The sequence below is a fragment of the Sinocyclocheilus rhinocerous genome, unplaced genomic scaffold, assembly GCF_001515625.1.
Source record: "Sinocyclocheilus rhinocerous isolate Xijiao unplaced genomic scaffold, SAMN03320098_v1.1 scaffold2792, whole genome shotgun sequence".
Classification (NCBI taxonomy): Eukaryota; Metazoa; Chordata; class Actinopteri; order Cypriniformes; family Cyprinidae; genus Sinocyclocheilus; species Sinocyclocheilus rhinocerous.
Genome location: NW_015648609.1, coordinates 614,664 through 630,359, shown reverse-complemented (window position 1 = coordinate 630,359; position 15,696 = coordinate 614,664). Strand labels below are relative to the sequence as shown.

Genomic DNA, 15,696 nt, shown 5'->3' with positions numbered 1-15,696 from the left:
AGAAGATATTTAGAAGAATGTGCTGGTTGCTCTTTTCGAGAAACTGATCAGTTCAATTTGTGAAAGAATCATAAAATTCGAGTCATCTCATTCATTGAAAAGACTCACAAGAACAGTGAAGATGTCAAGATTTACAGTAAATAACGAGTTAAATTTCAGTATGTTTTTCATGCAAAGCTATGATATTCCTTTAGAAATTAGGAAAATAGTGCAAGATTTATATCGAGTATTTATGTGATATTTTATTGCGCATTTAGTTCCTTTTTGAAGCTTGAAAGCTGCAGTCTCTTTCATTGTAACTGCTAAAAGGAGCGACTAGCACATTCTTTAAAATTTCTTATTTTGTGTCAGAAGAAAGTCATACAAGTGTGGAATGACATGTGGGCGAGTAGATGTTCAAAGAATATTAATTTTTAAATATTCACATTATTAAACTCTCGAAGTGTTAAATTTCAATGACTAGTCATATCTAGATTTCTGACACTTTTTGGAGAAAATGCTGGAGAAAATTAACCCCGAATAGTATATGGGTCAATGACGTGATGTTTAAATTTATACCATCTATTAAATTATTTAGAAAATGCAATTCATACATATATTGACTTAAAACACCTGTTCTATAAAGACAGTTTTAATTTGTATAACCAAATTTTTTTTTTTTAAGTTTTTTTAATTAAATAATTTCTTTTTTATTAGTTCAGGTTGTAAAATGTAATGTAGTGTGACTTTAAGCATGATATTTACTGTAGAAATTGTTTTTAAATAAACGAAAATACTTTTTACCTTGATTTTTTATTTTTTTTAAAATTATGATTAAGATGTGCACACATGTAAAATGTTTTTTTTAATGTTTACACCACATCACATTGATTAAATGTAATATTTATAAAATATTTATAAAATATTTTCTTGAATATGGTATGTAATTTATCTTGTAATTTCTTGAATATGAGCCAACATTAGTACAAAGATTACATTTCTAAAACTTGACACATTTGTTTTAAACTGGATTTGATATGTCACTCACAACTAAAGCAAATTTCTTTGTCTAGCTTAGCAATTACATAAGTATCAAACATAACTTTTTCTATAGTTCTACAGTGACATTTTCCATTTAATTGTGACAGACCTACAAATGCACTGTAGCTACTGACTTTCCAGTGTTTCAATATAAATAAGAAGGTATGCAGGATTGTTGCTTTCTCGTGGTTTGTTGATGTTTGCGCGTTACTTATTTGAAAAAGTAACTCAGATATTCTCTTGTAAATTAAAAAGTAATGCGTTACTTTACTAGTTACTTGAAAAAAGTAATCTGATTACGTAACTCGCGTTACTTGTAATATATTACCCCCAACACTGGCTAAGGGGGTTTTAGGCACGACGCGAAGCAACGCCCCTTAGCTGTTATAAATTCACTTTATAAAACGGAGAGTTCCGGTCCTTGCTTCTGATTGGCTGAGCTGCGTTTGAAGCTGTTGTAAATTACAAAGTAACATACACCTTTGTTTACGTTTGTCTGTTGCTTGGCAACCACTTTGTTGCAACCACAACTGATTCTGAGGAAATACATTGTTTGGTAGAAGAATACTGTTTTTATTAATATTATTACAATTTATTTGCTCTGTTTTATTTTGTGAAACCATACTGCGTATATGGAATAAGTTTATTATATGAAAATGTATTAAAAGCATTTTTTGTAACGCTTTTACTGTCACTTTTGATCAAGTCGTTCCTGAATAAAATGATTTAATTCTTTAAAAATAAAAATCTTCTTCCTACTAATCCCAAACAGTAAAGTGTGCTCATATAAACGTATGATATGACATATAGCATTATGTCATATAGCATTATGTCATATGTCATTATAACAGTTGTGTAGCAGTCAGACCGATAAAACTAAATGAAAAGCTAAATGAAAAAAGCAGCTTGCTACCTTGATGCTACCAAACTGCTATTTGATTTTTAAAAATGGCGACACAAATACTGAGAAACTAATAGAATAACACTGCTACTGGCCAACAATGACTGCAAGCAAGTCTGATTTCACTATTAATGTATAAGAAGCAGATGAAGCATAAAAAAGCAGATTTAGAAAAGAGCCCATGTGACTGATTTACTCACATTTCATGAAAAAGCAGGGCTTTGCAAGGGACTTTATGTAACGGCCTACCTACAATAACGTGACTGTATCTAAATTAGCTCAAAAAGTCAGTGAACACTTACTACATGGAGGAGCTTCAGAACTTTCACAAATCTGGAAATAAATACAACGAGAACAATAAAGACAAATATAAAAAATATTAAAAAGAAGTATTTATGTGAACAAAACAGGCTTACATTTTCTCAGAAGACAAGATCTCATTAACAATGTGCGCAACCTTGGTCTTCTTCGCTTCAGTCTAGAAAAAAAAACAAAACTTTACTCTCCTGGATAAAAATCATATTTCCAAAAAGTATATTCTTTATTTTAAAAAGTATATTCTTTCAAAAGTATATTCTGTCTGTATTTAACATATGTTAAATATTGTACTGGATTTTAATTCAGAGAAAATTATTATTATTATTATTGATACACTCTTAAAAATATGAGTGCATCCTTTTCATTCCAATGAAAATAACTATTTAGCTCTAATTAAATAAGCAGACTAAGTATCGAAAGTGTTATGTTATATAGAAAATGTTTATATAGTTTGTGTATACTGAGCTGTAATATTTCTATAAATATATAACATTTGTTTTTTTAGGATTCATGAAGTGTTATTTCTAATAAAGAGCTCAGAACATTTCTCAATATCCTCTAAATGTGAATACAGTACCTGTTTTTCTTTATTGACGGTGTTATCCTCGTCTTCTGAGCTGCCTTCATCTTCTTCTGAATGCGTATCATCCACTTCCTGCACTTCTTTCAACACATTTCTGAAAAGAAATCAAAAGGCCTCTCAGATCTCAAAGGCATGTGAGAGGAACTGAAGGGCTGCCATGAATACATCACCAAATGTCCCTTCTTCCAGTCGTAAGTTAACAGCTACAGAAGCAGAAGAGTCAATAGTAATGACTCAGCATCTGTAGTGTGAATCAGATGTAGGTCAAATGTGAAATCATGCAGCAACACCTGTTTAGAATGCTGCGGCCATTCTTCAAATTCCACGTCGAATTGGTGCGTCACATAAACCAAACAAAAAATATTTTTAAGTTTGTATCGACCTAAAGTTTTGTTGGTGCTTTTAGCCGGCAAGTATCTAATTACCGCAGTGTAAACAAGAAAAACCAAACTGGAGCGTCTGTCAAATTAGCCCTGGCTAACGTCCAGTCTTAATAAAATATGTTTGTTATTGATATTGTGGATATGCGTTTGAAAATGTAATTACAAATTAGGTTATTTTAAAATCAGATGGGTTATTGGCTGATGAATTTACTAAATATATTACTAAAATATTTCGTTTACATGATGACATTTGTAAACACTCCAAAGAGAAAGGAAACCTTGAAATCGCATCATATGACCCCTTTAACTTTTTTTTCAAAAAAATTCAAAACATTCAAAGGTTATCTTGACAAACTTTGCTTTTCTTGACAGTTGATTTGTTTAAATTTTGGTTCATTTGAATTCTACCTTACATTCCAATTCAAATTGCAATTCTACTTAAATTAAAATTCAGGAATTAAATCAATTATCTCATGAATTATTCAAGATAAAAATGAAAAGTTATCTATATTTCTTACTGTACATTATAACGTCGTCATGTCTAAATTAAAGTGTCATAATACTAATTTAACATTTACATTTTTTTTGTTTCTAGTCTGTGTTTTCACAAAATACAAAATGTTGGCTCTAAGTTCAAACATGAATATAACTATCGGTTGATCTGCATTGGACAATTTTGTATCAATATCTATGCATACTAACCTTTCAAGAAACTGCTGCTCTTTGGCATCTACGTAGTGTTCAGGGAACACATCAGGAACTTCATAAATACCATCGTCCTCATATTTTGAAGACTGGTATTGGTATTTATTGGCATTCTGTGCCGTTGCAGTGCTAAAAGGAGGCAGGTTTTCGTATTCTGTGATATCTTCATATGCATGTTCAGATTCACCAACATTGTCTAGATCTTCATCTACATTCTGCTCAACTCCTAATATGTTCCCATTCACTGCTTGCCTCAGTTTCAGTGCATCTGGATGTCCATTGTGCAGTGGCATCGGTTTCTGAGAGCAGATTTTGCGCTGGCTTTCCTCCGTGTCCACTGGCTGCTCGTTCTTAACCGGAGTGAGATCGTCGGCCTGTCCACTCTTGACAGATACCTTGGGCACCTTTTTGACACGGTCAAGGTCCATGATCCAAAGAAAGGAGGTCTTCTTGAGGCCATCGGGTTTAAGGGTGTCTGCTGACGAAAAGGACTTGGATTTCGGCTTGAGTCTCTTCTTGTTTGGCACATCACTTGCTTGCTTCTTCTCAACTGCAAGAGGAGGATGTCCTTCAGCATTTTTTCCATCGTTTCTCAGTGGAGATTTGGACGCTGGTTTCTTTTTAGGGAGTCTATCTACTGAAAGTTCTGTAGCCCCAATGTTATCGTGCCTGCGGCCATCAGCTCGAGGTTTTTGGGTCTTCTTCTTCAGATGTTTTCCGCTTGACACCGAAATCTCAACGACCTCAGGGATTGCATCCAGATTTTGTACTTTCTTTTCAGTTGCCTGTACACCAACATTCTGGGTTTTATTTTGTTGCATCTGAGGGATCTTCTGGTGTGGGGCAGGTGTTGGAGCGCCCTGGCTGGTGCCCTGGGTACCTTTAGCACCCCTTGCGGCCTGAGGATCTTTGTTCTCTCTATACCGTCTTGCAGCATTGATGTTCACGTTATTAGGACTTTCTCTCCGTAACGGATCTGGATTGTTTACATCAACAGGTAAGACGGTAAGCTCTGTTTTGGTAAGGCCTGTTGACTCCTGAAGGACAATGTTGGATTGTTTCTTCTTAGTTTTGTGCTGTATGGCTGCTGGTGGTGCTTTCACAGGTGGCTTAGTAGGGAACGGACAATACTGCGCACTATTTAGTGCTTGCTGACATTCTAGAGGTTCTGGATCACCATCAACAGATGAATTGACACTAGAAACAATGTTGTTTTGGTGTTTCCTGGTCGTTTGCATCTCAGAACCACTCTGATGTGCCTTAAGTGGCTCTGTGTTCTGGGATGTTTTCCGAGGTTTTTCAGTTGGATGGAAATGATTACTATTGGATGAACTGTGTTCAGAGATGCACTTCGACGAAGTAGGTGTCACTAAATCCTTCTGTTCTTCTGGAGTTCTCAGCGGAGGTTTGGATGGGTTCTTTCTGGGTCCTTCGGTTTTGCCTGCCTTATACTTATCAGGACTTTGTTGATGAACATTTTGGTTGTTTTCCTTTGGTGAGCAATCGGCACAGTTTCGGTCAGAGCATACACAGATGGGAATGATGTAATCCCACTCCGGCTTGTTGTTCCCAGTGTGCGCTTCATTTCTGAAATTTAAAGCACCAACGGTCTTTGTGATGTCAGACTTTTGTTGTAAAACAGCTTGATGGCCAACCTTGGATGTGAGGTGCTTTGAATTGAAAGCGGAAGGGGGAAGTTTGGAGAGACATGGCTTTGGTGCCACATCAGGCTTAACTTTGCATTTAACAGCCGGTGAGGAAGGCTGGTAAACACACAGCTTTGAAGCAGGTGGATGCTCTGTTTGCTTCGGTGCTGGGAGAACCTTTGGTTTTGGTGCCAAAGGTGGTTTCTGATCACCAGCTGAGAGGAAAAAGAAAAGCACATGGAGAAATGTGAACAAGAAAATAACTCTTTGGTTGAAACACAGTTAGCATACTTCAACCATTTAAACCATATTGTGTTTAGTTTGACTTCCATAATGTTTGAAGTCCCTCAGACACATTTTGCTGTTGGTATTTTAGTACATCTTAACTATTCTACTAAAACACTCATCTTAAAAATAAACGTTTCAAAAGGAGGCTTTTGCAGCGGTGCCATAGAAGAACCAATTTTGGTTCCCCAAAGAACCTTTCATTGAACAATTCTGAAATTAACAATTTTTTCTTAGTGTGAAGAACCTTTTTCCACTTTAAAGACCCTTTTGTGGAATGAAAAGGATGCACTAATATTTTTAAGAGTGTATCAATAATAATAATAATAATTTTCTCTGAATTAAAATCGAGTATAATATTTAACATATGTTAAATACAAACAGAATATACTTTTGAAAGAATATACTTTTTTAAATAAAGAATATACTTTTGGAAATATGATTTTTATCCAGGAGAGTAAAGATGATTCTTTTAGGGGTCAGTTTGACCCCAGCAAGAACAAACAACCGCATACAGCAGTGCAAAACGATCACAAAGTATGTAAAAATTCATTGCATTTATGTTTTGTTTTTTTTACCTGAAACAAAATGTTACATTTTAGCAGTGTTGGGGAAAGTTATTTTTAAAAGTAATGCATTGCAATACTGCAATACTCCATGAAAAAGTAACTAAATGCAAGTTACTTTTGCATTTGTCAACTGGTCTGGGCTTGCTTATTATTATTATTATTTTTATATAACAAAAATCCCAAAAGTTATATTTTTTCCAACTGTAAGGACCCTTTCACATGAAAAGTGAAAATAATAGGGCCTCAGGCTGAAGGAAGTGCCTCTGCACCTCACTCCCAATTTCTCTAAACACGGGGACAAAAAAGATGTCAGTCAATAAATGGGAAAAAAGTCACTTGCGTTACTTATTTGAAAAAGTAATCCGATTACATAACTGGTGTTACTGGTAATGCGTTACCCCCAAAACTGCATTTTAAAAGTTTTGACATATTAGGCTACTTCTAAATATTCTTTAAGTCATTAACTCATAAAAGTAGGAATAATCGTTACATTAAACATTAAGCAGGCTTGGGGTCTCTCAAAACCCACAACACAAAGGGCTTGAACGATTGAAGTTATTCTAACAAGCACCTTTAAGATGCTGTCATTTTCAGTTTCTACATTGATCTCTACATTGCAGGAATGTACTGTACATGGAAAGTCCCCAGCTTTAATAAAAGTAAGCAAGATTCATATTGCATATTCTACTATTTAACTTTGTTAAAGTAATAAACAATTAAAATATCCATCAAATAGGCCTACACCTAGACCGGTTGTAGTTTTGACAGTGTGTATTATTCCAGGAAAATAAATAAATAAAAATAAATAAATAAAAGCACTCACCTGCTGCTCTCTTCATCGTCCCAAAATATTATTCATGACACATATGTGACCATCAGCAAAATTTTCGCCGTTTTTCTGTGCATTTATAGAAGTTTAACGACACGATCCAAAGCGATGTTTTCAGTCCAGTTTAATGAGGAAAGACTGATCAAATTCTTTGAGAGGCTCAGAGAGGGCGGGTTACATCTGTACACACGTGCCTTTGTGTGCAACTAAAGCAATTCCAGTTTCAGTAATCCCATTCCCTCCCATCGTGCGCGGGACTGCCTCTGTTGATCCGACTGCGTTCATAAAGGAAGAAGTCCCATAAGGCGTTAATACAGAGGGCATTACACGGAAATAAAAATCTCTTTCTGTGCTGAATGTATCCATGTCGGTAAAATAAAATAAATCTGTAACTGATCATCTGGTAAAGACGTGTTCAATCACGCCAACAGTTTTCAAAATCTAGCCTAAATGTTATATTGGAAAGTAACTAAATGCAAGTTACTTATGCAAGTTACTTTTGCATTTGTCAACTGGTCTGGGCTTGCTTATTATTATTATTTTTTTTATATAACAAAATATTTTTTCCAACTGTAAGGACCCTTTCACATGAAAAGTGAAAATAATAGGGCCTCAGGCTGAAGGAAGTGCCTCTGCACCTCACTCCCAATTTCTCTAAACACGGGGACAAAAAAGATGTCAGTCAATAAATGGGAAAAAAGTCACTTGCGTTACTTATTTGAAAAAGTAATCCGATTACATAACTGGTGTTACTGGTAATGCGTTACCCCCAAAACTGCATTTTAAAAGTTTTGACATATTAGGCTACTTCTAAATATTCTTTAAGTCATTAACTCATAAAATTAGGAATAATCGTTACATTAAACATTAAGCAGGCTTGGGGTCTCTCAAAACCCACAACACAAAGGGCTTGAACGATTGAAGTTATTCTAACAAGCACCTTTAAGATGCTGTCATTTTCAGTTTCTACATTGATCTCTACATTGCAGGAATGTACTGTACATGGAAAGTCCCCAGCTTTAATAAAAGTAAGCAAGATTCATATTGCATATTCTACTATTTAACTTTGTTAAAGTAATAAACAATTAAAATATCCATCAAATAGGCCTACACCTAGACCGGTTGTAGTTTTGACAGTGTGTATTATTCCAGGAAAATAAATAAATAAAAATAAATAAATAAAAGCACTCACCTGCTGCTCTCTTCATCGTCCCAAAATATTATTCATGACACATATGTGACCATCAGCAAAATTTTCGCCGTTTTTCTGTGCATTTATAGAAGTTTAACGACACGATCCAAAGCGATGTTTTCAGTCCAGTTTAATGAGGAAAGACTGATCAAATTCTTTGAGAGGCTCAGAGAGGGCGGGTTACATCTGTACACACGTGCCTTTGTGTGCAACTAAAGCAATTCCAGTTTCAGTAATCCCATTCCCTCCCATCGTGCGCGGGACTGCCTCTGTTGATCCGACTGCGTTCATAAAGGAAGAAGTCCCATAAGGCGTTAATACAGAGGGCATTACACGGAAATAAAAATCTCTTTCTGTGCTGAATGTATCCATGTCGGTAAAATAAAATAAATCTGTAACTGATCATCTGGTAAAGACGTGTTCAATCACGCCAACAGTTTTCAAAATCTAGCCTAAATGTTATATTGGCTAAATGTGAAAAATATTTAGCGATAAATTGGATTACAGCTATGAATCCCAAACTCCTTGTTTAAATTTTGCATCCATGTCCACAGGCCATACCCTTACCAAAAAGTAGTATACTTCAAGTTTATTTTAGTAAGTATACTTAAGTAAAGTTCAAGTATATTTTTAAGTATACTTTATGTAGTAAGTATACAAATATCAGTGTACTAGTAGTATACTTGTAAGTGTACTATTTCAATACTCCTTGGGACTAAATTGGCCCACTTTCTAGTATATAAAAGTATACTTTTAAGTATACTTTAAGTATAACAGTAGTAAACTTTAAGTACACAACTAGTTTACAACAATATTTTTAGCCTGTACTGCAACTATACTAAAAGTGAACTTATAGGTATACTGATAGTTTACTAATTAAATACTTGTAGTAGCATTTTAGTACACTTTGAAGTATAGTCTAAGTAAACTACTAGTTTAGTAGTTTTATACTGCAAGTATACTCGTAAGTTTTCTTTAAGTGAACTTTACATCATACTTTAAGTATACTACTATGTCACTATTTAGGTATTAATTTGTATATATTTTGTCACATGAATATCAGAACATACAAAACATCAAAAGAACAGGGTATCTGCTTGTAAACAAAAACATTTTAATCTAGCTTCATGCATTCTTTTTTTAAACACTTGAATGTGGATAAGTTTCATAAATAAAAAATAAAGAAATAAACAACATTTTGAACAAAAAGCTGAAAAAAGACTATTAATTGGATTCAGAATGATAATCAAAACGTAGATAGAGTCGATCAACACCCCAAAGCTTGACAGTTATTATTACCTCTTCATTGGTCGACATTTTATTCCATAATGTTACATAGTTTTGATACTGTTTTATGTCTGATGATCGTGTTAGATTACATGTGGAAGCATCTGTTGTTTCGGTTTCTTCTTCACTTGTGTTTTTTGGAAATTCTGTACAGAAGATGTGTACTAGCGCCCTCTACAGTATAACAATGAAAACACGGATTCTAGGAGCACAATTATAGCTAAAATATATTTAGACTTTTTCTAAGTATAAGTCAAGTATACTTAAATGTCATTTTAAGTATATTTCTGAGAAGTACATAAAGCCCATTTCTGAGAAGTACATAAAAAGTAGACTAAAAGTAGGCCTATACTTTCCTATTTTTAGTTTAAAAGAAGCATACTAATAGCACACTTGAATAAACTTCTTTTTCGTAAGGGTAAGCCCTAAGCAATGCTCGATTTGTGAACGAATCATCAAGGGAACTAATCGATTTTTTTTAAATCCGATTCGCAAACCGGTCTGAAAGATCCAATGATGTCGAATAATGACGAATACTCGAGTCAACTCACGATTCATTGAACTGTCTCATACATGTTTCATTCGTATTGAGCCGATCAGGAACCGACCAGCAAAGTGGACGTTTGAAGCAAACGCAATGTGTATGTGCTCTAGATATGGTTTATTAGAGCATGTTAGAATACGGATGTCTGGTGGTGTTTTTGAACAAATCATCTGATCCAAATAAAGGCCTAAATGCGTAACACTATGGCGTTCAGTGGGGCGTTTTCAAACCATGGGCCTCTATATTTAAAAACGCCCATATAGAATACGGATGTCTGGTGGTGTTTTTGAACAAATCATCTGATCCAAATAAAGGCCTAAATGCGTAACACTATGGCGTTCAGTGGGGCGTTTTCAAACCATGGGCCTCTAGTGGGCCTCTATATTTAAAAACGCCCATATCGCTTTGACCGCCTCTAATATAAATGTCTCTTTTTGTTCTACTACAGAAATAGATGCAACATCGATCCCCACCTAATGAATCTTTTTGGTGAACCGTTTCAAAAGTTCCGAGTCGCTGAAGCAAGCTAAAAAAAAAGTTCTAACCTTAAACCAGGGGCCGGTTGCATAAACCTCTTAGACTAGACTTAAAAAGTTAGTCATCTAATTTTTTCTCTTTAAGACTGGTCATAATTTCTTAAAGTCAGTTATAAAAAGGGAGAATGGTCTCATTTGAATCCAAAAGGTAAGTCTGATTACCTCTTGGCTAACAACTAGTTGGTCAAACTAGTTCTTAAGACATAGTCTTAACACAGAGGCTATGTTTGAAATGAAACCGAATTATTCTGTAACAATTTTGCTCTCATGTAAAGGAAGTACATCTGTTTGAGGTACATGTCCACAGGAAATCACAAAATCAGCAACAGGTCTGTATTTGTTCCAGATAGGCTGTCGGGTTGTGTATGGTGTGTTTTCTTTTTTCAGGTTACGTATTCGCCAATAGATGGTCTTAATGTGTATTTTAATAAACCCAGAAAAACTACATATTACATACACAAAATTGTTTAAAGACATGGAGCCAATGGGGCGTTATTGAATAAATTGTACAGTGGCGTCCTCTAGTGACTGAGAAGTCATTTTCAGCCAAGGTCCAAAGTCTGTCAGCAGTATTTCAGAACATTTATATACCTGTACTGAAGTTTATGTGATATACATTTTAAAGTCACAATGGTTCCCTGATAGCACACGTACTAAGGTGTTAATAGATGTGTGTTGTCCTTGATAAATAAATAAATACATATTAAACATGTACAAATACAATATATACAAATAATAAATATTTACAAATATTCCATTAAACATATGAATATGCTACATAAATGCTTTAAGCCGCTTGGTCTCAACTGCTGGTCTTTGATTTTGTTTGCCATGCGCTGCTTTTTTTCTGGAGGTGACTGCCGACCCACAAGGAGAGGCTTGACGCTTCTGCTGCAGCAAATCCTTCTTCAGTCGCTCAGGTATCTTGAGCTTTTGCCTCTCTGTGGTCTTTTGGGGCACAGGTGCTCCCTTCACAGAAGAGGCTGGAGGTGACAGCTGCAGCAGCTCCTGCCTCAGCGGCTCAGGTATCTTGAGCCTTTGCCTATCTGGGGTCCTGTTGGGCACGAGTGTTCCTTGAACAGAAGAGGATTGAAGCTTCTGCTGCAGCAGGTCTTGCCTCAGTTGCTCAGGGATCTTTGGTTTTGGCACCTTTGGGGCAGGCATAGCTTCTCTCTGTAGAGACTTGCTGCACATGGGTGTGTCTTGAGGAGACACTCTGGGCACTGGTGCTCCCTGTGGGGACCTAACATATAAGAGCCTGCAAGTTGGTTGTCTAAAGTTTTTTTCTTTCTTTTTCTTTTTATACAGTGTATGCCCAGTAGGCGGTTCATCAGCTGAGTTTTTAATTAATTGACCAACTAATGTGCATAACTCAGATGCTTATAATGTAAAAGTATATACCTCCTTCTAAATGCATATCTAATCATTGTAAGGGGTAGCTATTCAACAATCTTTCAGTATCAGCTTTCAGAATTAATCATAATCAAGGAGTGATGAATGGAGTTCCTCACAAAGACAAGATAACATCTATGAGGCTCTGTATTTATGAGTAAATGTTTAAAATGGTCATAGTCTGGATTTGGCACTGCAAGATTTGTTCTGTTTGTATAATATACTGAAGAGTGTTGATGGAGAGATTATAATGCGTCATGAAATATCAAGAATATTGGAGGATATCATCTGTGTATAATTATCAACAATTAAATAAATAAATAAAAAAGCTCAAATCAGTCATTGCTTTGATCATTACTAATTTACATATCTGAAACTTTCCACACGGACCTCCACTGTGTAGCATGCGTTACCCATAAAAAAGTAACTACTTTTTAACTTACTCTTTATGGAAAGTAATGCATTACATTACTTTTGCGTTACTTTTTTGTCACATGAGCACAAGCTTGCTTATTTGATTTTTAATAACAAAATACCCAAAAGTTATATTTTTGCCAACTGTAAAGGCCCTTACACACCAAAAGTGAAATGAATAAACCTCAGTCTGAAGGAAGGGTCTCTGCCTCTGCACCTGACTCCCAAATTCTCTCAACATGGGGCAGGAAAACAAAGTAACTTGCTTTACATGTTTGAAAAAGTAACTCAGATATTTTTATGTATTTTTATATTTTTAAAACGCGGCGCTCAAGTAAAAAAGTTCAACTCCCATCTTCCTGCATTTTTTATCACGTGCATGCGGTTCATCACATATGCCGACATGCGGGTGGATCATTCTTTTCTCTTTACTGTTAACATTGGCATACTGTCAAAGTGTCTAATTCTAACGTTTGGTAATATTTCTATTCAAAATCGTGATTCCTCGATTTATATAAAAAGAAAAATTGTGACAAAACATTAAGTTCGAATTAATCGATAAAATCGCCCAGCCCTACTCCAAACTTTTAAATATAGTGTACATTTGTTCTTTATTATAATATAGGATATTCCAGATTACATCATTTTTAAATATTACTTGTTGATGAAGTTTAAGATTAATTAAATATATAAAAAGAACGTTGTTTTTCATTCTCCACTTGCCTTTATTAACAATTTTCCATCCTCCATTTGCCAAATATTAACAACATATATCTGGATGTGCACAAAAAAATCTTGTTACAAAATTCTGCCCAAAATGGTTAAAAGGCTCAGAGCCTGTGGAGATTGTGGCCAGTAAATGATGCAGTGTTTGTCAGAACAACACTGTTATCTGACGGCACTGGTGCTCCCTGTGGGGACCTAACATATAAGAGCCTGCAAGTTGGTTGTCTAAAGTTTTTTTCTTTCTTTTTCTTTTTATACAGTGTATGCCCAGTAGGCGGTTCATCAGCTGAGTTTTTAATTAATTGACCAACTAATGTGCATAACTCAGATGCTTATAATGTAAAAGTATATACCTCCTTCTAAATGCATATCTAATCATTGTAAGGGGTAGCTATTCAACAATCTTTCAGTATCAGCTTTCAGAATTAATCACAGTCTGTGTCAGAGATCACATGATATCTGTGCTGAGACTCTCCTGTCAATCAAACCTGAAATACTTCTGAAACAAAGCAGAGACAAACAGCGCCCCCTAGTGATTCAGTGACAACTTCAAAGTGTTTCTGAAAGTGTGTGTACCTGCAGTGAAGATGTATGATCTAATCTGACCCACAATGCATCACTTCAGGCGGGTGTTTCCGGTCTGGAAGTCTCTGCAGTGCAGCTCTGGCTGTTTGTGGGCATCTGGGCGTCAGTTTTTCAGAGCCTATTATTGGTTTATGTTGGATGTCTGAGTGTTGATGATCCTCAGTAGCTTCTGACCTGAATTAGGAGAATATTCTCTAGTCAGAAATGTGTTTAAGCAATAATTCACCCAAAATCAGATTTGACAGGAATGACAGGACGCACCATTGTGCTCTAAGAGGACTGGTGGAGGGTCTGTGAGGTTTGTGGATGATTTGAGGACATGCAGTCTGAGATCTTACAGTCATGATGCTCTCAGTCCCATGAGTCTCCTCTGATGCTCTCGCTTTACTGACGTCTGCAGGATGAGCTCTGAGTCTCCGAGTGCGGATCTGCGTGATCCTCCGGCCAGCAGGGGGAGCTGCTGCTGCTCTGGGTGGAGGAGAGGGAGACATCGAACAGCCTGATGAAGAGCTGAGTCTCAACGTCTCTGCAGATTCTGACAGAAAGAAGCACAAGATAAAATCATGAAGAGACTCATGAGCATCATTTATATACGAAAGAAATAACCTGACGCACCTGCTGAGGGACACTGAACGGACCAATCAGGAGAGCTTGTGTCTCTAGTGATGTCATCGCTGCTGAAACTATGGCTGTGACTGCCTTCATCATCATCTTCATCATCGCTGTGGTGGATCCTCATCACCTGCGGCTGCCGCTCCTTCTCAATAACCAACAGACGTCTGTTAGAAGAAAAGCACATTTTAACAGGAAGTGTGTGCGTGTGTGTTTGAGAGTGTGTGTTTGTGTGTGTGTGTGTGTGTGTTTGAGTGTGTGTGTGTGTGTGTGTGTGTTGTTTGAGAGTGTGTGTGTGTGTGTGTGTATGTGAGAAAAAGTTCAGTACTTGTTGTGCTCAATCCTCCAGCTTCTGAGTTCAGTAAAAACATCCCTGTGATCCCGGCTGCTCCACTCTTCATGCTCAAACGTGTGTTCAGGAACGAAGCTACTGATCCGTGTGCTGGGACGAGTTTGAGAGCTAGAGTTTTGGAGCTGGACAGATGGAAAGAATTTTGTTTTCATGGGGTGATATATAATATACATATATAATTCTATTGGTGTCCGTGATTGATGTACGGTATACGGATCAGTTTGATGAGATTCACCTTTATTTTCTGTCTTCGAGCTCGAGCAGCCTGTAGTGGATTCCCACAGAGAACTCGGCCAACACCTGTGCAGACATCACCGTCACGTATTACTTCCCAACACACAGCACACACCACGAAATATGTCATATTATTCTTAATATTACAGTTATTGTAGCATAAACTCATAATAACGTGTATAACAGTTTATGAGAGCCAATAGGGCTGCACAATTAAAGGGTTAGTTCACCCCAAAATGAAAATTAGGCTGTGTTTTACTCACCCTCAAGGCATCCTAGGTGTATATGACTTTCTTCTTTCAGACGAATCCAGTCGGAGTTATATTTAAAATTGTCTTTGATCTTTCAAGCTCAATCGTTGTACTCAGCGGGTGTTGCATTCCTTCTGTTCAAAAGACGTGAAATAAAAAGCACCCTTCCACAAAAAAAAGTGTCTCACACGGCTCCGGGGGGAGAACAAAGGACTCCTGTAGCGAATCGATGCATTTTTGTAAGAAAAATATCCATATTCAAAACGTAATAATCACTTTAATGTAGCTTGCGCCATGATCCCTGCTGCTCCACTCTTCATGCTCAAACGTGT

The 15,696-nt window shown here is 36.2% G+C and overlaps 2 protein-coding genes across 2 annotated transcripts; both read right to left on the bottom strand.

The window, feature by feature from the left end:
- Positions 1 to 2,208: 2,208 nt before the first annotated feature.
- Positions 2,209 to 8,554, bottom strand: LOC107709936 (FYVE, RhoGEF and PH domain-containing protein 6-like). Its single transcript, XM_016514606.1, has 5 exons — positions 8,432 to 8,554; positions 3,908 to 5,771; positions 2,817 to 2,916; positions 2,338 to 2,399; positions 2,209 to 2,254 (listed from the first exon to the last, which is right to left on the bottom strand). The coding sequence occupies exons 1-5, from the start codon at positions 8,445 to 8,447 to the stop codon at positions 2,209 to 2,211; spliced, it is 2,088 nt and encodes a 695-aa protein (XP_016370092.1). The 5' UTR covers positions 8,448 to 8,554.
- A 5,208-nt stretch (positions 8,555 to 13,762) lies between these two features.
- On the bottom strand, positions 13,763 to 15,243 carry LOC107709935 (uncharacterized). Its single transcript, XM_016514605.1, has 6 exons — positions 15,115 to 15,243; positions 14,856 to 15,001; positions 14,531 to 14,694; positions 14,177 to 14,450; positions 13,937 to 14,089; positions 13,763 to 13,829 (listed from the first exon to the last, which is right to left on the bottom strand). The coding sequence occupies exons 1-6, from the start codon at positions 15,241 to 15,243 to the stop codon at positions 13,772 to 13,774; spliced, it is 924 nt and encodes a 307-aa protein (XP_016370091.1). The 3' UTR covers positions 13,763 to 13,771.
- Between the last annotated feature and the right edge of the window lie 453 nt (positions 15,244 to 15,696).